General features: G+C 37.9%; 1 protein-coding gene across 1 annotated transcript; it reads right to left on the bottom strand.

Annotated features, from left to right (window-relative positions):
* Positions 1-4551: 4551 nt before the first annotated feature.
* Positions 4552-26685, bottom strand: RHOT1 (ras homolog family member T1). The gene is made up of 19 exons (XM_008637564.2): positions 26603-26685; positions 24665-24746; positions 23702-23745; positions 22848-22901; positions 22436-22488; positions 21788-21896; positions 21097-21198; positions 19611-19709; positions 19103-19211; positions 18426-18546; positions 17643-17727; positions 17131-17276; positions 16424-16524; positions 16075-16205; positions 15639-15722; positions 14796-14888; positions 14250-14452; positions 12759-12881; positions 4552-5688 (listed from the first exon to the last, which is right to left on the bottom strand). The coding sequence occupies exons 1-19, from the start codon at positions 26633-26635 to the stop codon at positions 5571-5573; spliced, it is 1890 nt and encodes a 629-aa protein (XP_008635786.1). The 5' UTR covers positions 26636-26685; the 3' UTR covers positions 4552-5570.
* Positions 26686-26968: the final 283 nt, after the last annotated feature.

Raw genomic sequence — 26968 nt, 5'->3', positions numbered from 1 at the left:
GCCGGTTCCAGCCCTGCCCTCCTGCCCGCGGACAGGTGACCAGAAGTGCCGGTTCATCGGGGCTCTCTGCAGACGACTTCTGCGTCCCGGAGTCTCACCGTGAGGGGCTGGTGTGCGGTTTTACGTCTTTTGCCATAATTGTTCCTATATGTCAGGATGGGCAACTTAACCATCTGGAGCCTGGATTAGGAACTTGAGGAATGCCTTGACTGCCGGCAAAAATCCAGCAGTTTTAGCTTCCTCCAATCTAGTACAGAAATAGCAGGTTGGCAAGGGGGAAGGGCAAGCAGAGCCAGGCTGATCCACATGGTGCCAGTGCCTCTGCTTTCTGTTAAAAGCCAGACAGAACACAGAGGCAGAGCAGAGTCCAGCACCACAGGCCAGGTTTTCTTGATGAAAAGCTCCAGTACCAGATCAGAGACACCTCAGGCACGAGTACAGAACCAAGCTGGAAGTCCCTCTTTTCTCTACAATTTGTTTAAAAACCAACCACAACAACAAATATTATAACAAATCCAGCTAGAATACCTCTGGAAAAGGAGCAGGATCTTCCATCCTGCAGTAGCAGAGCATATAGCAGAGAAGTAAAACCAGGACCCTTGAACCTGAACAGAACTTTTCTATCTCAGGATTCAAGTAGGAAAATGACAACAAAATAAAAGCTCTTCTGAGGTCTTCAGTGCCACTGATGAAGAGGAGGGCTTCTGTCCCCTTAATGACATCGGTGAAACAGAGCAGATCTTCTGCACATTTAAAGGTAATTCCTTGAGCCATTTCTCGCTGGTCTAGAGCTTGTCCAGCCTGCTCTCCTGAAGCATAAGAACAGGATACCAAATCCAGAACTTCTGAGAAGCACTAACCCACTTCACTCATACTAACACCACTCCTGCCAAAATATTCCAGGCACTAAACAACGATTATACAAACAATCTCTTTTTGATCGAAAAACTAAACCTCATCAAAACTTCAAAACAGATGGATAAGCAAAAATATGCTATGCCAACAGAAAGAAACAGCAGTCATTTAAAGATGTCTGTAGGGAAGAGGGAAGCAAGTTTTTAAAGTAAAGAGAGAATAAATGAGCTGAATTTCAGGGGTAACAGGTTCCACTCAGTTGGGGACTGTATCATCTCTGATTCCAGATGCTAGTGGGAAAATGCCAAATGTGAAGTCTAACATGAATGCAATCAGCAACAGGGAGAACCCCCAAAACTCCTTACCTCAACACCAAACTCCCCCTAAAGTGGGAAATTGCTGCAAAATTACAAGTTCATTTTTCTCCTCTAAGGACTGTTTTTCACTAGTGGTTTTTTTTTTCAGGGAAATATCTCTGCAATTGCATATAGGAGCTAGTGCTGTGCTATAATTGTCACAGAAAGGAAATTAACAGTATTCTAATGAGGAGTTTTGTTACAGACAAATTATCATCTTGCAAGTGTGTGAGAGTCTCTCAATTTAGAATGTCATTTCTCCCCGGCATACCCCAGTGACTCTACCTTGGAAGACAGTAATTGCCTAAATAAACTGGGAGGTTGTAAGCCACCCCAGAGCAGGTGCAGACTGAACATGGAAGGGCTTCAGAAGACAGAAAGGACTTGAGATAATAAACCCCAACTTTTATAGTCCAAATCCTGCAAACAAAATGTAGATGTACGCCCTCCCTGAATTGGAAGTGGCTCAAAAGGTCAGCTCATGAATATGCAATAAACCCACCTCAAAGTAGGGACCCAGCCAACATCTGTTAGCTAAGCCCTCTGGAACAAATCTAAACAGTTTGTTCATGGGTCCTTTCTCCACCCAAAGTAGCCCCAAAGGGCTTTTACAAAACTTCCCAACTCTTACAATTGGAACTATGTGGAGCAACCTACCCAGCTTGATTTCCATACCAGAGCTCAGCCAGCTGGCCAGACTTGGGAGGCAACTTCTGAAGGAAAATGCAGCATTTTGGATCAAAACCCAAAAATGCTGCACACAAACACAACCTTAGGAGGAAATTAGATAGCACATACACAGCTGGGACTGGATCAGACCTGTCAGATTAACCCCTTCAGACTCATGAAAATGGCAAAAAAACCTCTAAGGACCACAGATGGTTTGAGACTGGGGTTTAAACTCAAGTCCAAAACGTAACAGTGGCAAAGGACTCTTCCAGCATCAGCGATACTCCCTGTGCCGGAACAACACAAGTTTACCTCACAGAATCAGTATGAATTTGACTATATGTGCTGCCTTTTGGCTTCCCCCTGACTCATGGGTACTCTCCCTCCTGAAGAGAAGGAATAGTGGGAAAAAATAAAGTCCAACCTCTCCTGTGATTTCTAACTTGTGTTGAAAGACCATCCTCCTGACCCTCCCTGTTACATGTTGTACTTAGAACTTTCCAAGTCCAGCAATGAAAAAGCACTCTAGTCCTTCCATCTACTGCTCTCTTCTGCCACAGTAGCTGTTATTGGTTGCAGCTGGTTCAAGTTGTCTTTTTGGTTATAGTTGGGGAAATACTTAAATCTGCAATTAACCCTTTTTGGGGCAGTTGTCTTAAAAGGGAGCTCTCATATCAGGTCAACCTTGCGGTATTTTAAGATGTGTCTGCTTGTTTTTACCTGCCACCTGCTGGGATCACAGCACAGGGTCATTCCTAAACAAAAGAATTGTTTGAAATGGAGACCAATTAGTCAGTCAAGGTTAATTTCCAGCATAAAATCAATGGTAACTATTAATGCTTACTATGAATCTTGAACTGACAAGCTTTCAGACAAAAGGTCAAAGCTGAGGGGTGAAGGATGTGTCTCCAAATAAGATGAATCAAGGTCTTTTTCCTCTCAGTGACTTGACACCGTGGTCAGGCAATTCACGCATCAGACTGAGCAGCAAGAAATGGAGTCTGGTTGTGAAAAATAAAATGAAAGAAGTTGTTAGAAAACTGACAGCACCAGAGGAAAGAAAACAAATCACTGTTGAGAGTAAGTGGACTGGAGTGCTGCACCTTCTTCCCAGCACTTAACTGCAGTAGCTAACTTTTGGACATTCTTCATCATATACTTCATGAGAAAAATAATTTCCCCTCACGGTAACTCTAATCCTCACGGATTCAGGAGGGCTTGGCCAGTGGTAGGGGGACATCATGACTCTTATCTGGTGGCACCGCGGCTCCCTCAGAGAACACCGACCACCCACCCGGATGGGGCCACAACAGAGCTGGATACTAGGACTTGAGTGCTCTTCCCTAAGAAAATTCCTGTCCGCAAACCACTGTGGAAGGCCTGTTTTATATAAGCAGGCGGTGATCCGCTCCGTCCCTCACCTGCGCTGGCCGCTTCGGGCCGTGAGGGCGGGCGGGCAGCGCCTTAGAGCAGGGGCGCCTCCCTCAGCGGTGCAGCAGAACCCGCTCCCCGCCGCTGCCGGGCTGATGGGGCCGTTCCACCCGGGAACACCGCACCCGCCGGTTCGGGCTGACGGGGCCGTTTCCCGCTCCCGCTGGTCCCGGGCTCAGCGCGGCCCCGTGAGCTCGGCGCCAACGGCCCCTGGCGGCCGCTCCCGGCCGGGCCGGTGGTCCCTCGAGGGCTGCCCTCGGGAGGATCCCAGGACTCCTCACAGCTCCTCGGGAACGCCGCACTGCTGGAGCTTGTTTAATCAACACGGCAATATTCACCAATTCACTGCCCACAACTCCCTAAACCCCACTGAACTATTTGATCTTTTCTCCCACTCTTTGTCCTTGACAATAATAACAAAGTTCATGCTTGACTACTTGCATTTGAGCTTTAAAGTATCATCTGTAGGTTACTGGTGGGTTCGGTCGGCAGCTCGGAGCAGGCCCAAGAGAGCAAGAGTGTAAGTGTAAGAGTAAGGGTGGAGTAAGCGAAGAGGAGGTAAGTAAGAGAGTAAGTGGGTAAGGGAGTAAGTAGAGTGGAGTGGTGAAGTCCTGGTTACAATACAATAAATCATCTTCTGTACTGAATATTCTAATTGTCACTAACCAATCTAATACAAGATACAAATCCTATAGCATTTACATACAGCCTATAAGAGTTCTTATATTACCATAGAGTGTTACATCTTAACTTCTAAAAACTACTCTTTGGACCCCTTCTGCTGAGCTAGTAGGGTCTGCTCTGACCCTTGGACCTGCCTGCAAGCAGAGGGTATTGTTCAATCAAGAGGGGATTACCTTCAGTCGGCCATACCATTGTTTTCCAGTTGTTCAGTAACTAAGACTTGGTATTTCAAAAGTGGCTTTCATTTCGATGTTGCCTGTAGTTTTCATATTCCCAAAATCTTTTGTCAGGCAATCATATTTATAAGACTTTCCTGTTTCATCTTCCCCAACAATCATCGAAGGCACTTCGGTTTTCTGATAGAAATCAGAAATAAACGCCAACTGGAGGCAATGCAGTCATGAGAGAGATCAGAGAAACGGCAACACCAAGGTATGTAACCTCCAACAAGTGAGGGCACCGAAAGCATCCTTTGACATAAAGGACAAAGTTTTGTTAAACTCCACCTTGCAGGGCACAGGCAGGGAAATAAAAAGAAGAAAAAGATAAACACAGACACAGTACACAGTTATTTTATTGAAATACTTGAAAAGGCCAGCAATGGAAAAATAGGTTTGTCATGACGAATTTAATGTTTGGTTTACCTGATCATTAAAAAAGCTGTGTCTATAGGTAATTCTAGCCCATTACAGAATGCACTGTGATCCATGCAACTAATATACTACAGTAGAATAGGCACTGTGTACTATTGTAGTTTTCTCTTATACACAGCTTTCAATGGGTATGATTGACAGATGTGAGAAATTAAATTGCAACACTTTCCAAATTATAATATACAAATTTTCTTGTCTGGTTCATGAACAACATAGTGAAAAATGAAAAACAGGGGTTACACACAGCATATAAAGTTGATCTGGCAGTTTTTGAAGTTTACTTTTTTCCTTTTAAAAGAAAGACCAGACTCTAAATATATCACTGGTCATGTAAAATACAAAATCAAAGGCCAGGACAGCAAAGGTGACTCTTTCCTGAAATACATTATTAGAGGGGCAAATTTGTTCATCAGTTAAAAATATGAATGAAAATCACAAATTCTGCCTGGTATAGCTTACAGTCCAAAAAGATGAAGTCACTTCAGATGAATGTGAAATAAATAAGCAGTCCTTGAGGAAGAACGATCCTTGAGTTGAGTCTACGCTACTGAAAATTAATTTCACCTATACACTAGAATGTCACCATGGTGAACATCTAAGAACAGTATTTTGAATAGGTTTTTGGCAAGCAATGTCTTACTTGCTTAAATATGTACAGGTTATTTACAACAAATTCCCTTTTGGCCTCACAAGTTAAGCCATTTCAGCTGGCTGTTAAGATGCAATTCCTTTTTTTCCACACATTACGCAATACTGTAGTTAGAGCTATAATTTAAAATAATCTTATGCATGAATTACAAATATTAATAAAGTAACTCTGCATATATAAATATTTCTAGCAGAATTTAAAGCATTCAGAATGTACATAAAAGTGTTTTATTTATTTATTTATTTGGTAGGGCCAGATGTGCTTCTTCTCAGATCATCGCTGCTTTAGTAGTGCTTTGTACATGGCAAAACCCAACACTGCAAACACAGTAGCACCAAAACTTGCTCGGAGCCAGAATGTTGAGGTCTTGAGGTCTGCTTGTGTCACATGCCTGAAATTTAACACATATACAAAACCAGGTTAATTCCATGACAGGAACTCCAGACAACCTGTGCTAAACTACTCTGCTTTTGGAAATTCATCACTACACTTGTCACAGCTAAACAGTGAACAATTCAGCCTTACGAGCACTTTACAGTCATTTTGCTTTTCTTAAAGCTCTGGATTTGATCTGCAGCCCCTGCTCACATCTGATCTCCTTGAAGTCAGAGCACTCAGACGGCTGAGGAGAAATGCAGGAGCAGATCATTACTCATGGATGTGAGGATGTGTCTCCTTTGAGAGTACCAGCAAGCATTCAGGAAAGGCACACAAAAATAGCTACAAATAATTAATGACTCATAGTGGGAACAACTCTGTCCAGCAAAATCCAGGTTTTTTTTCCTTTTTTTCTAAATGTTGAGTTTAGTATTTCTGCTTTTCCATGAAAAACTTCCCAGTCCTGTTGAATATCTACTTATTCTATCCCTCCCCAAAAAGTTTACTGACAAGTAGCAAGTAATATTTTTCCAAAAGCTAGAAGCAAACCATTTGTAAATCCCTTTCTTCCCAGCAGTCACAAGAACAGCAACAGAAACAGTCATCCAACACCAAGCTGAAAGCTAAGAGAGAGTGCGAGTGAAACAAGCAGTGACCATGGCACCAACAGAAAGAGACAGTATGGAGTGACTGTATGACAGAAAAAGCCACATCTCACATGACAGTGGAGACAGGCAATGACCCAACTCTCCCAAATATTGCAAAAGTCTGTGAACATGCTCAGTTAAACATGGCTGGCCACCCTTGACAGCAGTCTCAAGTATGACAGCTTACCAGAAGCAGGAGCTACCATTTAAAACAAGTTATCATAAATGCCATAATTCAAAGCACAGGAAATTCCTAAACAATAGTAAAGTTGATTTTTTTGTTTGCTTGGTTTAAAGATAGAACAGAACTTCACTAGTCTACATAGTTTAGCCTGTGTTAATCACCATGGGTTACCCAATGAAGCTGCAGGAGGGCTAAGTAAAGGAGCACAGAGATCCTAAGCACACACAGGAGTTCATAGAGTGAGAACTGCAGAGCTGTAGCTCAAGCTGTTTACTGAGAGCTGGAATTGCTACTTGCTATCAAAACACACAAAACCAGTTGTGGATATGCTTTAGTAGACACTTGCAGGAGCCGTATCAGCCACATAGTTAACCAGTGTTCTGTCATACCACATGCTGAAGAACAGGCTCTTTGGTGCACACACAGCTGCTCTTTAGCCTAAAAAATCCTGATCGTATTTAAGAATGTCTTGCTGGGTTATGGAACACACCAAATCCAAGAATTCCTGCAAGCGTTAGTTTTTCTACAGCTAGTTTTGACAAAATCTCTGCAAACTAGATGTCAAGTGGCTTGCTGAGGGGAAGACAGGGAAAAGGCAATGGCAAGGTCACCTGGGTTTGGCTGTTGTTACCTGTCTTCAAGCAAACGTGGGCCAAGAGATGACTCCATGAAGATGGAATCTTCTACAGAGTGGACGGCGTGCACCTGCTGCATAATCCTGCTCTCCTCGTCTGCTAACAGCATGGCCCCCACCTCAGCTAGGTAGACTCTTAACCTTTTCACACACATGCACAATGCAGTTCATTGCATGGCTCAACAACAGCAACCCTCTCAAATCACAAAGCCCAGAGAATTTCTGATTTTTAGCCTTCTAGCCCCTGATTCTTGTGCAGTTGTTAAAAACTTAGTGCTTGGGGAAACCAGAAACAAATCGAGTTTGTGCTTTTAATAAGCTAAGCAAAATGTATGATTTCATGTAGCTAAATGCCATTGATTTAAGGACAAAGAAACCTTCTTAAGAAACTGGATTTTTCTTCCCACTTCACCTCCACAGCCTCAGCTTCCATGTGTCTGTCTACAGGACACTGCAATACTCCTGCACCATATACAGAAGCACTTGTGCTAAACACTCTGGAATGACTCCAACACATCAACCCTAAAACTGATGAGATCCCACTACTGTTGAGAACTCAAAGACTGTATTTTATCACTACAGTGGTAGTTGGGGTTACTTCTTAGTACAAATCTGTAAATTATAAAACTGATCTGTGTATGCAAAATAAATCACTTGAAGGTAACATGATTTTAACAGATTACATGACAAGCTGTGTTGGATGAGTATTTGTATAACTAACAAGTCTCCAGTTTAATTTGGTTAATTCAAATGCCCAACTATTTGTACAATTTTAAACTCCATTCCTTTAAATATGGAAATTAATGTTTAAGTTGCAAATTAATGCTTATGCATTGCCTCATAAAGCACTATCTCTCACATCTAGATTTTCTGATTCCTATCTATAATTTGCCTTGTTTTGCACATGTCCATATTTAATGGTATGCAGAAACTTGCTGAGCACTGCTTCATTCTTCTAAAAACAATTAATATGTTCTCAGCCATGATAAAATCCTCTTGTAATGTCTAAAGGGAGACTAAATTGGCTTTGATCCCTTTTCTAAGCCTAACAATAGCAGACTCTTTCATTTAAATAAGGAACTAATTTGAGACAGGGACTTACAGCCTCAAGGAAATCTACTCTGAATGTCTCAGCCTGAAAATCTGAAGTTCAAAAATGCTTACTGAAATTCAGAACATTATGGATGTCTAACTGCTTTACAACTTTGTAAAACACCCAATTTTTCTTCTTTCAATATTCCTTATGCTATCATAAAATCAATTTTTACAACTTTAATCTCTAATACTGTTTAGCTACCATTAACAGAACAAAAAAAATCTGAGATAATAAAAAGATCGATATTTGATTCTAGCACAGGTTCTTTAACATGAAGGTGGCGATAATGCACAAGAAGTTTTTTCAATACACACTGAAAATTTCTACCTTTTCAAAAAACAACATTCGAATTTTATTTCAGTCTAGTTGTGCTTATGGAACTAATTTTCACCAGTGGTGGAAATTATTACTGCCTTGTTATAGACTGCCTTGTTATATACTGCCTTGTAAGAGAGTAACCCTGAATTAGAAAAAAAATTTTCTCCAGGGGTAAAACATCTGTATAAATGTGCACTTATACACACACAGAGCAGAAGTCAGGACTCCATAAATGAAGCTGTATTTGAAATGAAGCCATAATTGGAACTCTTGCTTATTAGTAATAAAAATGATGTTTCAAACTTTCCAGACAGGCTGCTCTGTGCATTTAATCATACAATTAGTTCCACAAATATATGAAAGTCTAGAAATTTTACCTTTGGCACAAAATTCAGATTTTAATGCACATTTTGGGAAAAAAAAGGGGCATATTTTAATTCAACCTACCTTTAAAAGTGAGTCAAGTATCTTGTCACTTTTTGAATAAGATCTTTGAAATCTGAACAGTCTTTTCTTCAAGAGACTTTAACAACTCTCAAGAAGTTAATCACACGCACTTACTAAGAGGTTAACTGAGCATGCCTGCCATGGGTACACACAGAAAACTGCTGAGTTACAGACCAATGCTGACACTTTTCCCTAGGTCAGCAGCAGAATAATTCCCAGGTCTGGGAAGGTTTATCCTTAAATACAGAAGTTCAAAAACATTCTTACAGTAACTTCCAAAGCATTTAAAAAGCACAGTGGTGAGGCCAACAGGCTGCTCACATGGCTACTCACACCAGAACTCTAAGCAAATTCATGCAGCAGCAGCAGCCACCTGCTCTGACAAAGATTCTAACCATTAAATATAAGCAACTGAATTCCGAAAGCATCACGTAACCTGCACGAGCTGCTGCAGCTTCCTTTCAGGCACGTATTTTCCCAGGATGCAAACTAAGTCCAGCAGTTAGAATTTTCCGCCATGCATTAGTCATCTAAAATGTGCAAAGCTCCAAATGCATCTTAGTATCCATAAAACCTAAAAATGCCCACGTAAAATGCCATATGAATATACTCTATTTAGAAAGAAATCAGGCACCACAGCTTTGCAAATTCCTATGCAGTTTGGAGTATTGAACAGCTTAGAGGAGGCAAATAAATTAGCAATTTCTAATGCCCTAATGTAATGACATTGGGATGTCATTTAGCAATGTCCTAATTTGAGGGACACTTAAGTGTAGAGATAGATTTCTGCAATTAGGTTTAATAGCAATACACAAGTTTTGAAAAGTAAACTGCATACCCTGCACATCCTGGATTACTCTTAGAACTTTCCCATTATTACAGGAAAATCTAATAATAATGTATTGTCTTATCTTTAATTTCACAGAAGGAAGGTTTTCACAGAAAGCAAAACCTTACTAACAATTCCTGAAACAACCAGGTTTCATATGGAACTAGAATTTCACTTCAGTTCTACAATGTTTTAAAAGCTTTAGAAGAAAACCATCCTCTGAGAAGTCTCCTTGCTGAACAACAGAATTCTCATGCATTAGAAGCGTCTTATTTTGAAATTAACTTAGCCAGAAAAATGCCACTACTGTACAAGAAAAAGGTAACATGGATGATTTGAAACCAAGGGGGGAAAAAAGCACCAAAAAATCCAAGCTCATCATTAAAGAAAGGGTTAGAATGACAAAAGCAGAAATCCTGCTTTTGGTAAAACAATGTAGCAAAAAGAGATTAGGTGCCAGCTAGACAAATACAAGTGAACACCTGAAGGAAAGAACAAATTAAAAGTATAAAAATACTTCAGGATATTAGCAAGTCTCATACATGCATGTCCAGTGCTTTGAATGCTGTCCCTCCTTCCTCAAAGAACCACTGAAGTGTGACCCTGGGTAGCTCAAATCAACACAGCAATCTCCAAGCTGAGCTTGCCTTTCTGACAGCCTGCAACCCTCAGGGGAGCCTCTGAAGTTTGTCCACAGACGAGAAACTGAGGGGGGGCATGAACAGGTTTCTCAGTTGCACAGAGGCAGTGTTCTTCCTTTAATTACTATGGTGGGAATATTCAAACATCATTTTATATTATGCCTTGGTAACAGTGTTTAGGTCTTAGGTAGCAACACATTGCACTGCGAGTCCAGTGTGAAAAATTTCAATTTACCTGAAAAGCTTCCACAGCCTAAAGAAATAGGAGGGGATCAGGACAATAAAGTACTCTCAAGAAACCTCCTTCCTTCATCAGTTATCTAACTTTAGCCCAACTATCTAACCTAACGGTAAGCACTTGTGAAGGCAAAATAAGAAAAGTTATAGAAACTAACTGAATCAGAAAGTCCTTCTTGATCCAAATGCTTTCTCTAATCTAATCACCTATCATTAGATGTATGATTTTTATACAAGAAATCCATCTCTACCCTCCTACACCTACAACTGGGAGCTATTCCCTCTTGTTTATAGGTATCCCAGCTCCACCATTTGTGCAGTTATGTAGCAGCTCATGTGCTGAATGGTAAATAACCTGCAGCAAGGTGTTTGGTTAGGGAGTTGGTGAGATGAAGTGAGCATGCTGGAAACCTGCAACAAACCCCAGTGACTGAGAGACAAACGGATTCTAGCGAATAATTCCTCTTTCTAGAGGGAAGTGTCTATGAGGAATTCTTCTTACCCTGAATTAGAGACTTTTTAGTCAGTAGTGGATTCCTATGTTTGTTCCACACTCCCTAGTGATAAGGTGTGGAATGACAGCATCCCAAACCTCATTAAAAGATTTCAGTACCCTGAGACCCTGACAATATTTCAGAGGAATGAAGTTCAATGTCTAATGCACGACTCAAAAAAACCAATACAAGAGAGAAACAAGCCACAACAGCGAATGGAGCAACCCAAAACCATTCCAAAAAATGAAGATGTGTTACAGATGATTTCAGCCTCCATAATGGAGAGCTGGGATCTTCTAGTAGTGACTGCTTCATGAAGTTTTAGAGTGACAATATGCAAGGAGATTGCTGTTTCAAAGGATTTCTGTCTATGGGATGACTGCTGTAGAAGAGATGCAACATGAAGAGCCTCACTCATTCAGTTTTTTCCTAAGCTAATGAGTTTTTCCCTAAGCTAATGAGTTTTTCACCCTTCCTTGAATTCTCACTCTGTGGTTAACACTTGTATCTTGGATTAAAGTGGTATTTCACAAGGAAAATGCTCAGTCCTGTAGGTGGGTGTATCAGCAGACCTCCTACGTGTGTGTAACTTGCATTTAGAGGAGACAGACACTCTTACATGGAGCAGCTAAATCTGAAACCTCTAACAAGTAGTAACATACATGGACCAGCAGCATGTCAGGATATTCCAACCATGGCCTTCAAATAAACACATTTACCATCTAAACCTCCAAGAAGGCTGTGGATGATGGAACCACTGCACTGCAACAGTTGTTTGGTTTGAACTCCCATTTGCTTGTGTGTGATGACAAGTGCTGAAGTGTTAGTAAATCCTGTGTGTCAAAACCAGTGCAGTACATACAGGACAAGCTAGAGTACTGTTTTCAAGGCTGAAAACCAGTTATCTCTCTTTACCAATTGTTTTTCCAAAAGTGTCTGGAAATGCAAATGTTTAAGCATTTACCACTTCAGAGAGGAACTGGACGTTAAAAGATCTGGATTATTTTTTTAACACAAAATGCTCACTCTCTGTGTAAACCAAGCATAACATACACACACAGAAATTTTAAGAACTCCCAAATATCCAACTAGCAATTATAAACATGTAATATGTTGCATGATGCTGCTGTAAGTCAAGCTGTGCCTTTATGAAAGTATCTCTGTAACTGATATCTCAAAGGCACTACCTCTAATCAATACTAAACCACCCTGTAATGTCTCAAGTGAGAAACATTACACAGATTTGTAGACACTACTAAATGTCTATTAGCAGTTCCCTAAAAACATAGTCCTAATTACCGCACAGTATTTCTGCAATCACAAAGAGCCTGAATCAACAACCAAATTGGTAATGTTTCAGAAAAATGACTGAACTAAGCTCAAAAGAATCTTCAAGTTAAACCAAGTTTGATAATTCTATGACAGTTATTAAAGTATCAGCCTATTTAGTGGATATGGAGTGAAAAATCTGCAGTATATAAGGTTACCAATTGCTTTTTCAAAGACACCCTTTATTTTAAAAGCACACCTGGTACCTAGTAAATAAAGTTAAGGACCTGTTAAGAACTGCAGTGAAGAGTTTGTTCTTTACAGATTGCAGCAAGTCTGAGTTGAGGAAGTTCTGACAGATGCAAAATGTACACCTGTTGCAGGCGCACATACAGCGTAACCGGGCATGGCTGCGAAAACACACAGAAGGACAGGAGTTGAAATCTTGCTCATCAAATCAGGTGCACATTAGGACTGTGCCACAACCAAGAGAGAGATTTAGGAATAAAAGGTACATTTGAATGAGTAAGGAGAGGAGAAAAAAAATACACTGGGGAAGAAAGGGTACAACTACAGCTGTGCAGAATTTAAAGGTTAGAGGTTCTATGTCTTTTGGCATTACCACCATATACAGATCTTAACAGCGAAGCACAAACATGAATGAAAATGTTTGTTGAATTTATACAAGTTCCCATAAAAGGGAAGCATTTAAAGGCTTCTGAGTATGTCTGCACAGCAATAGATAACACCCCTTTTTCAAAGGAAAGGAAGCCACATTTTCTACCACTTCGAATGCCCTCTTTACAGGGTGAGCGTTGCCTCTATTTTTCCCACCCTACCAAACACACATGCTTGAAAACTAAAGGAGAAGCGGGAATATTGATATGACAGACATTTGGTCAGTGCTACAGTTTAGTGGTTTCCCAGTATTCCAGTGCTACAAAATGAACAGAAGAAGAAAAAAAAAATCAAAACCAAAACTAAAGCTTTACAGACGTAATTCAGTAAATTCAGTTTCAAATAATTAAAAATACCCTATTATTTTGGGTGAAAGTGACATTAGTTCTATTTATTTTAAAGCAAATGTCAGCTGTCATACGAGACTCCATCTGCTGTAATATTAGTGTAGTTCATCACCATATTAAATAGCTTCACCCACCAAAAAAAGAGATGCAAAGTGAGTTTAGCAACAGTGAGATGTGTAGTGAAGAGGAATCTGAGCTTAACTGTATTGCACCTGAAGTCCAAAGGTGTTTATACAAAAATTCTATTAAAATGATAAGATTTATTAGATGAATGAACTAAAGCACATAGTAATAAACACCCTGAAAACAAAAAGTACTTTGAGCAGTACATTTGGGGAACTGTTGTGCGCTAAGGTGCCATTGCTTGTAATCAGCTGTCAAGTTGAGCTATCAACAACGATTACAGTACAGCTCACTCATGAATATCTCAAAAACACCAAGATATGAAAATTGATACACTTTTTGTATCCCCAATAAGGACCAAACAGAACCCTATTCACTGGAATTTGCATCTTGAGCTGGATGAACTAGGGTATTCTTTAAAAAACACCTTAGCAACAACAGCTGAGACTGATTTCTGTGTTGGATATGTGCCAAGTTCCTCAATTTGAAATAAAGATTCTACTCAGGTCATTCATGTCTCTCTGTTGCTAAAGCTCGGTGAGGCACTTCCATCCTGTGGCTAACGATGGCATGCAGTGAGTGGTGCTGTATGACCATGCACACGGAAAACAGAACAGCTCCGGTACTTACGGATACATTGCCATAGTTGTCAGCTTAACAAAGATATCCTTACTCGGCACATCAGCAGTATTACAAGTAAAGGCTTGGGGTGGAGGCATTTTGTGTTTTTTGCAGAATTCACCAGGAGAAATGCTATATTCCTGTCTAACTTCATGCAAGTCGGACTTGGCAGCTACCACTAAACATGGTATTCTGCTGTCCATGAAGTGCTGCTGCAAATTAAAAGAAAAAAAAAAAGTGAAAGAAACAGTATATGACACATTCAACCTGGAACAGGCTGTACTGAACTGGTTGCAGCAGCATTAAGATATATTCATGGCACTGAAGTCAGGCATTTCTAGAAGCAGAGTAGTTTACATAGGAAAGTAGATGTTTGCTTTGTATGAGTAACAGAACTGCATCACTGCTACTGCATCATGATATATAACCAGCATTTAAAAATAAAATGTCTTTTAAGCACTAGAACCAGTGTACAGGTCAGGTAACTGACACTGCCTATTTAGTCAGTGAGAAGAAATATAAATGTAAAGGTTTGTAAATATAAACTCTACAAACCTTAAAAATCCTGGCACAGTATTCAAAGGATTTAGGATTACTGACATCATATACCAGGCAGACAGCATCACATATGGTCTCAGCATCATGTAGCTGGAAAAGAAAAAGGTTGCAGAGGAAGAAAAGCTTGTCATTATGCAGTTAAAGGAATTTAAAACTTGTCTCATAATTTTTATGGCTCATTTTTATGTATCCTTCAAACTAATGGACTGACAATAGGCAGAATTAATGAAAAAGAATAGTAGGAATTTACCATGCAGCCAGCATATGTGAGCTGTTAACATCACATCTGCAGGCAATCACCACCTCAGCATAAAAAGGTGATATTTACTTTGAAACAAAGGTTTAGACACCCACAGAAATGGGCATTCATCCTACAGAGAAAAACCAGAGCAGAGGACTAGATCTCAGAAAACAAAGAAAGAGATCATATTATCATAAAGGAAAACTAGAATGGAACAAGCCTTAAAGAACTGATTTCTCCCACTGAATACTAATTGTAGCCATTCTAATCACCTCATGTGACAGAAGCTTCTTATTGAATAGGTAGACTGACTTCTGATCATTTATCCCATGTTATAACTTGATACCCTGCAGTGTGATCATAAAAGGACTAGGTTTTGCACAACTCAGGACAAGGTTTCAAAAATAACGGGTCCTGAACAGGTTCAGCTAAATTATCTACATAAAAAACCAGAAGGTATCTGGGACAGAAAATAATTGGGGGGAATTCCCATTAAGAAGAAGAGAGAATTAAAACCAGTTTGTTGCAGAAGGCTCTGAATAATTCACAGAATTTTAACATTAACCAGTCTTAGGCAAACAAGAATGAGGCAACCTTACCAGCAAGTATTTTTCCTGTCCATATACATAGACTGTATTAATGGCATAGTAAGATTTGTGTTCTGCACGTATTTGCCTCTGTCTCTGAAAAGGCAGAATTTCATGTTACATCACAGCAACTTTTCCCTTTAAGTTAGATTTGAACAGCTGGTTTACTCTATTTACTAATGAATGAAAATTATAGTAATCTTCGGCATTTTTTGCAAGGAAATGCATAGCTATAATCTATGATGTACAAGTCATTATTGCATGCAATAGCTACTGCCAGAATAGAACAAAACCAAAAAAACCTGAACTCCTCCTTAGTAATTCTGTATTTCCTCAAAGAACTCTCCAAACTCAGTAACAACCATTAAAGCTCTAAGATCAATCACTTTTGCTGTTTAATCTTAACTCAAGAGCATATATAGGTGAATATAAGCAACATGTTTCTTACTATCAGATTTCTTCCAAGGAGAGCTTGAAGAACTCCACTTTTCCCACAGCCTTTCATTCCAACAACATTGCATCGGAAGACATTTCGCTGAGTCTGTTTTTTCTGGAGGTCTATCTTTTTATCTCTTGTCACTTTCAGAAAACCAAAAATATTTTTCACAAGATATAAATGCATGCATGTATGTGAAAACACAAAAATGCACACAAAACAATCTCTCAAAAATATTAAATCAAAGGTTTCACTTGAGCAGAAAGCGACGGAGTAAATAAAAATAGATGAACTATTAGACAATTTACTCTTTAGTATATTTCTAAATTTAAATTTCTCTGTTGTATCAAATTTTTATTACCTGTAATTGCTGATGCTTGAGATTCTTGTTCTGCAAGTATGGAGTACCCTAAATAACCCAGGTACTCCAGGCAACGCTGAACATCCAGGTATGTGGTTAGTCTGGCAGAGGGGACAAAAGGAACTTTCAATTGTCACCATCTGTGGTACCAATTCTTTATAGTACTGAAACAATCCTTATCTCCTATCTCTAGATTGACATGATAGAAACATTCCTGACACTATGCAGTACTGAAGGACAAAAGTCTCTGAGAATAAATGGTGATAACTTTATCAGTCTTACTGGTCACCAGAACACTACTTGCTGAGGCTTATCAGCCCACACTGTATTTTCTTATTTCCCCAAATAATGTTTTTCCCATTTTCTGTATTTTAAATTGGAAAAAAAACCCCTCCTTATTAAGCACCATTTTTCAAACTGTCTCCAAAGAGTAGAAAAATAGCAATAACATTTCAACAGGGATCATAAAGATTTCCACATTTTGAAGGCACACTTCTTCATTCTTAGCACTAAATACTGGCCAAATCCTGAACAGGTTATAACAGTCTGAAGATCAGGCCACTGGATGGCTACAGAAACTTGGCTGCTTGGGTCAATTTTCAACTGTTAAACTTCTACTCTTTCCAGTAGTTTTTTAAGAGGAATCTATAAACACATCATCATACCCATAGTTCTCAACTACTAAAATGTCCTGTTATCACACTTACGTCCACTGCGAGAGAAACCCTTGGTATGTGATCCATCCTCTTTCATTTGTACAAACTGTGTTGTTCACATCAGGTCCCCATGGCATGTAAGGGAAGACTTTGAACAAGTCTTTCAATTCATCAGGAGATAAAGCACAATCTCTATCCTGAAACAAAATACAGTATCAGACATAATTTAATTCATGTCTATTCTAAACTGGTATTTTCTTGCTGTATACTTGCAAGATTCAAGAAACTGAGCTGCTTCCTTTTTAATAATTTTTCTTTCCTTGTTTTTTAGTAAGATTAAACATATGAGCTAGTTAAAAACAATTTGGTACTACAACTATGCCTGCCAACTCTCCTTGCAGACAATCATAAGCAGCAGGTCAGTTCTGACTCCATAGATTAAGCTAAAGCCAGTTTCTGAATAAAATGACATAATGAGAAAAACATGTTTTTGTTAGCAAAACTCCTGGCAAACTAAGGCTCTTAAGTATAAGGACGCATACACACTCGGATTAAATGCTTACCAAATCATGTTTATCAAAAATACTTTGAAGAAACAAGTATGCATGATGATTTAGTTCTGTTGTGCAGTCAGGGGGAATTTTTAGGCTGTTTATTGGAAACAAAAACAAATACAAGAAGCATTAATTGTTTATGAACTATGGAATACTAAAACTCAAAATACATACTTTATGAATTGTAACATTTAGTATCTGACCCTGGCACTTAACTTTAATAATTTATCTTCACATAGATCAAAGCATATACTTTTTATTAGGAATTCTAAATTGATGAGTGAGTGCCTTTATATTATATGATATATAGTTCTATAATAGTTACATTTTTGTTGTTTTGCTTTGTTTTTGTACTTTGGGGTTTGGAGTTTTTTAACAAAAAATTATGCAGTTACATTTTTGAATAGAAGCCACAGAATTGGTCAATCTCTTAACTTTTTAATTTGGGGATTTTCAATAGGTCTCAAATGCTACAAAAACACTGACAAGTCTTTTAGAATTTGATGCCACATACAATAAGCAACTGCTCAGATTTATGTTCCAGTTTTGTATTAAGAATCTCTTCTGCCACCTTTCTTGTGAAGAAAGAGAACAGAACATGATTTGGCACAAGAGAGTTCTTCTTTCATGTTGTTTAGTCACATGAAGGTTTTGGCTGGGTGGTCATAAAGTAAGGGAGGTACTTGATGTAACAACGTGTTAAATAAACACACTACAGTAACCCTTTCCTCCTGCCAAAGCAGGAGCACAGACTGAACTCAAGCTTAGAAAGCTGAAATCAGTGATACATACGGAGGGAACAAGTACTCTGGGGTAAGCTCTAAGTCATCGTCATAGCCAAAGCGACGCAAAACAGTCCAAGTTGTCTCATGCCTTCCTCGCTGAATGAAAAGTGTGTGTAGAAAAAGAAAACCTAAAAATCAAAAATGGTGAAATCTTAAGGCCCTGAAGTGCTTTACCTGCTACAAGTGTTTTCAATAGAATCAGTATCAGCCATGAAAACAAAAAAGCTCAAAATGTACATTAAAACTTTAAACCTCCTGGGTGATATTTACAGCATTATCTACACAGACTGAATGTTCAGAAATCATGTTTCCTTCAAACAATACACTTGGTTTTCTGCTGTTGTTTGCTTTTTTCAGTACCAGCATTTTAGAAGAACTCAGCTGTATGAAAATAAACCCAATATTTTCAACAGTTTAAACCAGAAAGCTTTAGCTTGGAGTTGCCTAGAGAGGGGTCTCATGGAAGACTGCTTTTAGTTTTCTTGTATCAAAGTAACTGGGTAGGATTTTTGTTTAGCACTTCCCAGGGCTTAAGAACACTGAGATATCACTGTTTAGTAAGCTCAGCTCTTGCAGTCTGAAAGAATCAAGACAGAGATCATATTCCAAAAGACCACCTTTTCCATGTAATACAATTTATCAATTGTATAAAGACACATCTTTTAAGAGTTAAATAACACTCACCTTTTAATGTCAATCCATTATCTGCAACTCCATCACTTAGGTTTTTCCTGACTACATTCTTTACGTCTTCCAAAGCTTGAGGTGCCAGTGGTGTATTAAAACAAATTCTCTAACACAAAACCCAAAAAAAGCATGTTAGGACCACTGTCTATTGAGCTGGACAAACAGCATATCCTGTATGAAATACAGCCGTAAACATTTTGATAAGCTAGTTAAGGACAATGCAATTTCTTAGTGGAAACAAAGGTGTACAAATTGTATTTTATTTTTAAGAACATTAATAGATTTTTAAATTTTGCTCTTGAACTCAAACTTGAATAATGGTTAGAAATAAAAATAATTTCACTTCTGTTTTTACAAATCCATTCTTCTATGCCACAGTTGAGGCTTAGTATTTAGGCCTGATTCCCTTACAGTTTACCTTACTATATTTATTCAAAACCAATCACTTGTTTTTCTAGAGTTATATAGTTCACCTTTAAGCATGGTGGAAGAATAAGCAAGGTACCTGAAAGAAGTTGAGCTCTGCATCATTGAGAGTACCATCATTATCTTGATCAGAAATTCTAAAAATGCGAGTCAGTGCTTTAATACAGGCAGGTTTCATCTAAGGAATAAAAGGAAATTCAGTATCTCTCCAGGCTTAAATATAAAAAGATTACACTGAATGACACCAGGCAGCTCAATCACATGGTAACACACACTAGTCTTCATTTACAGTTTCAGAACAGAGACATTCATTCACATATACACAAAAGTAAAAAGCAAGAGGAAATAAAAAATTGATTTAGCAAATTTATATCCATAAATTTAAAGCAATTATTCCACATTAAATGTTTTTCTATTCAATTATTAGAAGAATCTCAAGCTCTTCACAAGCTGAAGGTGGCACTACTAAGTTACTAAAAAAAAATAAAACTCAGTTCTCTAAATTCAGTCTTATTGATATAGAAAACTTTGAGAAACAACTAAATAATTTTTTTTTTCTCAAAACAATTTTTGGTGGGGAAAAGAAAAACACCTTAAAATCCCAGTGCTTTGCAAAACTAAATGTGTCTAGAACTACAGCCAACTCACTTCAAACATCAAATACTGAAAACCTTCACAGGGCTCATTCATCTACCAGGCAAAGCATTGAGCATATGGACTATCTCTAGGACAAAAGAACTGCTAGGATACCTTCCAAGTGAAGGAAAACAGACACTGGTAATTCTCTCTCAACAACTACTGTGATGATGGACTCTTCTCTTCACAGAGGTCACACAGATTGCATAGAGATTGGTTTGGGAAAACCAAAAAGATTTCAGCACAACAATTTTATCACAACATTACTAACTCATATAGATGATTCTGATGGAAGAAATCAAAACAGGGTTATTCTCTGATTCTCTACTTAACAAAGTACTGCTGAAGCAACTTTCCTACTGCCCAATACTAAATGGATACATTCAGAGATTCTATTTGTATTTGCCCAGGAAATTGTTTTTTTAAAAAAACATACTCCTTCATAATACACTCAGCTAACCACCTGATACCTAAAAACCAGCCACATTACTTGTTTCTAATCCCTTTTGTCAAAGTTTCACAAGATTCTCAGAAAAAAAATTCTCTTAGATCAGGCCAAGTCTAGAGTGCTTTCCCTGAAATAAATGGAGTTACTGTGAAATGTACATCTGAAAGAGAACTGAATTGAAGACATAATTTGGTTCACATTACATTTGGCTCAAAGCCACTAGCAAAGCTTCTCGCTTTACTCAGCAGTTCACATGGGCAACAAAAAACTGTCTTCACTGCTTTGAACGAAGAGGAAAGACAGGTCAGGTTAATACATCACTGAACAACCCCCATGGTTCTGGGATGCAATGCCTGACATTTGGGGGTGGGGTGCTGGTAACAGAACACACTAAGAGATGCAAAATTCACTGAAAAGGAAAGAACAGAAAAGTGATTCACTCCTCCCAAATTATTTGCTCTGAGAATCTATGGATAAATACCTCTTTCTCCTCTGGGCAATAAAGAGGACCTGTAGGATGTAGAACAGCTTTCTGTGCATAATAAAATAGTTCAGATATATTCTTCAGGTTCTTGGCTGAACACTGAAAGAGAAATCCTCACATTGATGAGCTAGTTTCTTGGCTATTTGGCGATTTCTTCTGAAATTTAAGTAAGCATCACATTTTTAAAGACTTAGTCCCCTCCTGTGGGTACAGGGCTGGTTTGGAAAAAAGACATCCAGCCCCTGTACCTGTTCAATTAATTAACAAATGAAGTTTCACTACAATTTGCTGTCATACCAAGAACAGAAATCAAAAAGCTGTCTCTACTTCGGAAAAAAAAAAAAAAAGGAAAAGAGACATATCCACACATATTAAATCAATTTTGAATACTTTGCAGACAACTGTCTGGCTTAAATTTAAACCCTTGTTAAAGGCAAGGATGTGAGGAGGCTCTAAATATTAGAATTTAACTGTAACATTTGATTATACAATAGTGTAATCTTCCCTAAAGAAAGATAACATATAAACTTGCTGGTTTTATAATTACTCATGTTTGAAATATTTTATAATTACTCATGTTTGAGTTAGGGGAAAAAAAAAATCCCTTTCTCTACTATAAAGTTTCCATACATGCTTGGCACGAATGTATTTTTTGTTACTTGCTTTAACTTCATAAAGTCTTGCATACCTCTACACACGTTTCTATCTCTGTATATTGATTCATAATGGGAAGGATAGTTTCCATACTGCTATACTCCACTAGATCAGACTTGTTTCCAACTAATATAAGAGGCAGCCTAAAAACAAAAAAATATTAAGAGCTTTAAAGACAGATGGATAAAATATCTTAATTTAGCATTTTATCTCCCACCAGAAACTACTGTATTATTTTCATGATGTAATTAAATACCACTGGAGGCAATGGGCAAAACTAAACGACAACAGTTTAAATAAGTGTTTTGATATACACTTAGACATAAATGTACTTCTTGTTGATTCTATGAAACCCACATATTTAAATACAATGGCAACTAATCACATTGTTATTACCCAAACCAGCATCAGTAGAAAAGCTATACAGACCACAGAGACAAAGCTAGTTATACCATAGCCAATATAAACACACCTGGTAAAAGCTGGCCACGAAATTCAAAATAAACGACATTGCTGGCACATGTAACAGACCTACATACTTCAAATCTCTTGTTGCTTGGACTTCTTAAATAAACTTTAAGTTTAGAATTTGATTTTCTTAAACAATTAATATCCTCAACACCGTTCATTGACACCCACTGACATGCAGCCTAATTCACATTTCTCATCTTTACTTAAGCACCTGCTATCTTTGTCTGTCCTTTCATTGATGAGAGGAATCCATCGACTCGTTACCTAAAGTGGGATTAAAAACAGACATGAAAAATACATACTCAAATTAAATATGACTGAACCGTGTACAAGTTTCACTACAACTTCTACTGCTTCTTTCCCAAAAAGGCACATACTGACCCACAAAGGAGGAAACAAAAATTGGAGTTGATTAATGAGCAACTTTCTCAGACAAGTGAAATGACTAAAAACTCATGTATGTTGGAATGGAGCAGAAGCAAAACCACATCTGTTCAGTCTCTTAACAACTAATCTCAAACTCCATCTCAGGCATTTAAAATGTCTAATCCAGATTTCATCTTGATATCAATGAGCAGTGCACAAGTTACATCTCAATAATGGGATAAACTGTGTTACTGTACCTTATCAATAGAATTCTTGTTATTAACAGCATAGACTATACAAATCACATTTGCCTGCAATGAAGAGAAAGGAAAAGCATGGAATTCCACCATTCAGAAACCCCTGAGCAACAGAGACAATTAAAGACCATACATAATAACATCAGAGTAAACTATAGAACTACATAACTAGAACTCTGTTCCTGACTTGTTTAAACTACTTGGAGCCTGAACAAGAGATTAAAACAAAGAATTTATATGCTGAGAAGTGCCAAAAAGCCTGTCTTGCAGTGTGATAGTCACAGCTTGTGTCTGCAGAGACCTGTGCCACCAGGAAATCCAAACTGAAGAGTCATGATGTGCAGCCTCCACTGAAGCACTGAACTAAATGCCAGAAATGGAACACAACACCATGACAGACTGTGCAGAAAATGTGCAAAGGTGCTCAGAAAGAACTGAAAATCAGAATCAGAAAACAGGAATCAGAAAGGATGACAAAGTCACCAAAAAGCTTGTGCTATTCATAAATCCAATAGTACCATGTGATAGAAAGAAGAAAAATGGATCTTTTCAGGGTAGAATTATTTATACAAAACTGGCTTGCTGATTAAAGAATATTTAGGTTCTGTCCTTTCACTTGGAAGGACAAAGCTTAAGCTCAATTCACCAACACAGTGCCAGTATCTACTTTCTCTATTTAAGATTTCTTAAATAGAGAAATCTTTCCTATAGCACAAGCAACAAAACAAAACAGAAAATGCCAAGTAAGAAAGGTTTTTTTCTTCAATTCAAACTGAAACCCATCTAATGCAGAGAACTTCGAAGGAAAGATTTTTCCCAAAACTATTTTCTAGCAAACACTAAAATACACTTACCTGTGATATTTCATGGTAAAGCTGCTCATCACTTTGCTCTGCTTCTGCATTCAATAGAGTAAGTTATTCATTAATACTAAAATTTTTGCCAACAAAATAAAAAAACTTCTGAAACTGAACTAGGGTATTTCAGAATGCTTATGAGACAGCTTTGTCAAAGCCTTGATATTTAAACTTCTTTTTAAAAAATACTCTAATGAGTGCTCCTTCGAAAACAATAATGAAATTGGTCCATTAATTTGTAAGACAGAAACAGTCTGTTGCACATCAATTTTTTACAGCTATTTTGAAGAGGAATAATTGTATTTGTAGACAGGTTCTCTTTGGAACAAGTCACAGTTTGCATCCTTCTACGTTTCTCAACAGCCCCTTCCTTCTATAATGTAAATTTTTACATCAGAATATGACATATGTTAATTTTATTACAGTGGTGATGATTTTTTTAGTGATACCAAGCTTCTGTTAACTGAATCTATGAAAAATTCATTCAATAGAAAGAAAAACTCACTCCACATAAATTTAAGGTCAAGTCCAACAACAACAAAGCATTATTTCTTTTTCCAGATGGTTAAACACATCAAAGGCATTTCCTCAGCAGTGATGGGAGAGAGAAGACAGGAAGGTACCTGCTAACATGGCCTAACTCTTGGCTTCCACTGTAAATGGCAGAAGGGCTTTTACAGCTGTGCAACAGTTGCACAGATTTATGATGGCACATGAACCTTCATAGTGAACCTATTCATCTATTCAGTAATAAGATTAAAATGCATGAAAAAAATACAAAAGAATAAACTGACACAAAATTATGAGGTGTCCTAACTTAGAAATTCAGAAAATTTCTACTTTATTGTAGACTTCTCCCACCTGCAACTCTGGTCCCAGACCTGTCTGACTGTTACAGGGGCTGTTGAGTCAGACAAACAATTCCATACCACATCAGTGACAATATTGAGCGGTCCCTACCTGAATAATCTACTATGTGGGTTGGCACTCTTTCAGGAGTGACATCAGCTGGAATGGTGATTTCTTCAGCTCGGGGTGGAACCTGGGGTTGAAAGGAACAGCAAGAAAGAGACTTTCAAGATAATCCTGACAGTGAAAAAAGTCATATACTGTAATACACCTGCCATTTGGTTAGCTTAAAACAGAGCAACTAATATTAGTTGTTCAAGTTGTTTAGTTATTCAAGTACTGTTTGTTTTTCTTTTTTCTTAAGTACTGAAAGTCACTGCTATCTTCTCATTCTTTACTATATACTTACTGCATAAGGAACTTCCTGCAAGCTTTGCAGAAAAGCAGTGCTGTTAAGGGATACATAATGCTTCTATAAAACTTAAATCCACTCTATCCAATGCCTAAACAAGCATGACAGACAAAACACAAGTCTCAATTTTTATACAATTGTAACCTGACAACATCCTTGCTTCTGACAATGCAAAACATTAAATTCAGAAAACCCTGAAAAGCAAAACATGCTACTAATAAAAACTTATTCTGAAAAATGCTGTAAACTCTGATAGCCCTTTTTTCCAGAGAACACTAAGCCATATTCAGTAACTTAAACCTAATTTTAATGAAAATCTCCTGCACATCTATTTATTGCCTTTCACCTGCTGACACTGAATTTTCATGATACTTTACTTTTAGTAAAACAAGGGAAAAAGAAAAGTCAATCACCACTAGAATGTCTCTTTGTAAAGCTTCAGGCTCTGCTGAGATCTTCTTCAAGAGTGATTACTGATAACACCCTGTACATTAAACACTATTTTCAAGCTTGATGTGCCTGTTAGACCCCATAATGTTGCTCTGATCCACCTGACTGGCCTAAGGAACTGGGCAGGTCTCTTTCAGCAGCTTTTATAGGATGCAGTATTTTTCTAAAAGTTATTTTTGTAATTTCAGGGAGGTTTTGTGTTATATATAAATTATGCTTTTTCTCTACACAAGAATTTAGAGAAATATTCTAGGTTATACTGCAGGAAGAAGCTGAGAAGAGAACAGAAGACTACAACTCACTAAATACACTAACAAACAGCCTGCCAAAGGAACGGGTCCCTGAGCACTTCAAGAACAGGAACCGGACCTCCTTTTTACCTGCAAGGTTAGGAACTAAATTCAATTACGTTAACAAAATTCAGTTATGTTTACAATCCAATCTTGACTCCTGAACTGTGGTAACCTACTGATTTGCATTAAACCCAGAGAAGAGCAGACTCAAAGAGCAGCACATGAGGTCTATTTTAAGACCTGTGATCAGAAGAAATAAACATTCATGTTTCTATGTAAAAAGCTTAACTATTTGCAGCAGCTGTGCTTCTTTTTATGGTATAAAGAAAACTATGTGCTGCCTTTTTAAAGGAGTAATATGTACAACTAGCTTTTTCTGCAGTTTTTACTTCAAGAGTCAGTAAAATATTCTTCAAAGACAGAAGTAAAGGCAATGTCTTGCTTAGTTACAAAAAATAGCTACGTATAAGTTATACAATGTGACTTTTTAATTCCTCATTCTCAATCATTTTGCAGTCTATTCGCTCTTTAAATGCAATACCCCCCCCCCAAACAATTGATGGTCCTGTCTCTTTCAGCACCTTCCCATTTATATGCTGAAATATGCTGCCAGTTTGGACCAATTATAGCTCCCTAAAAAACCTACCATTCATCACATATAAAACAATTAGTTTAATTAACAATGTGAAAAATAAGAAAGGAACTTACATAAAACTTAAATTTCTAATCTTCATGCAGAGATATATTTAAACTTACCTACATCACTCTTCCTGAAGTCATCTTTGCAGTTTTAAACTTTATTTTATTTTTAAACATTACTTTAAAGCAGAGTCTATTAACTTATTATATGACAGGGTAGAAATAAAACTTAGAAAACAAATGAAAGTGCTCTACCTCTTCTGGGAATTCCTCACTGACAAGAGACATAATTAGTGATGTCTTCCCAACTCTGGCTGCAAAAGCATTAAAAACAGATATTAGGTAATTTGTTTTGTTACACTCAATAGTTGCACCCCATCTTAAAATGGGAAGATTTAAAAAACATTTTCCAATTCACCACCTTAAAAGCTTTTATAATCATACTAAATGTGGATGACAGCAATTCTCTCATCATTCTTTTACTGTAAAAACTTGGGATCCATCTCACACTTCTGGATTTCCTCCAGAAGGGAAAGCGAATTCTGCTCTGCCTTATGCAAAAGAATTAGCAGGTTTTAACCTTAGCACAGAACACTTAAACAAACAAATAATCAAAACAAA

This window comes from Corvus brachyrhynchos, unplaced genomic scaffold (assembly GCF_000691975.1).
Source record: "Corvus brachyrhynchos isolate BGI_N302 unplaced genomic scaffold, ASM69197v1 scaffold407, whole genome shotgun sequence".
NCBI lineage: Eukaryota > Metazoa > Chordata > Aves > Passeriformes > Corvidae > Corvus > Corvus brachyrhynchos.
This window is presented reverse-complemented; position numbering and strand designations above follow the sequence as displayed.

Bases quoted from the DNA above. Each gene is read 5' to 3' on its own strand.
- RHOT1 (XM_008637564.2), bottom strand. From the start codon at position 26,635: ATGTCTCTTGTCAGTGAGGAATTCCCAGAAGAG. The intron at 23,746-24,664 runs GTAGGGACCGCT...TATTGAATGCAG, and splicing joins CCACATAGTAGATTATTCAG to AAGCAGAGCAAAGTGATGAG. The intron at 22,902-23,701 runs GTAAGTGTATTT...TCTTCATTGCAG, and splicing joins TTTACCATGAAATATCACAG to GCAAATGTGATTTGTATAGT.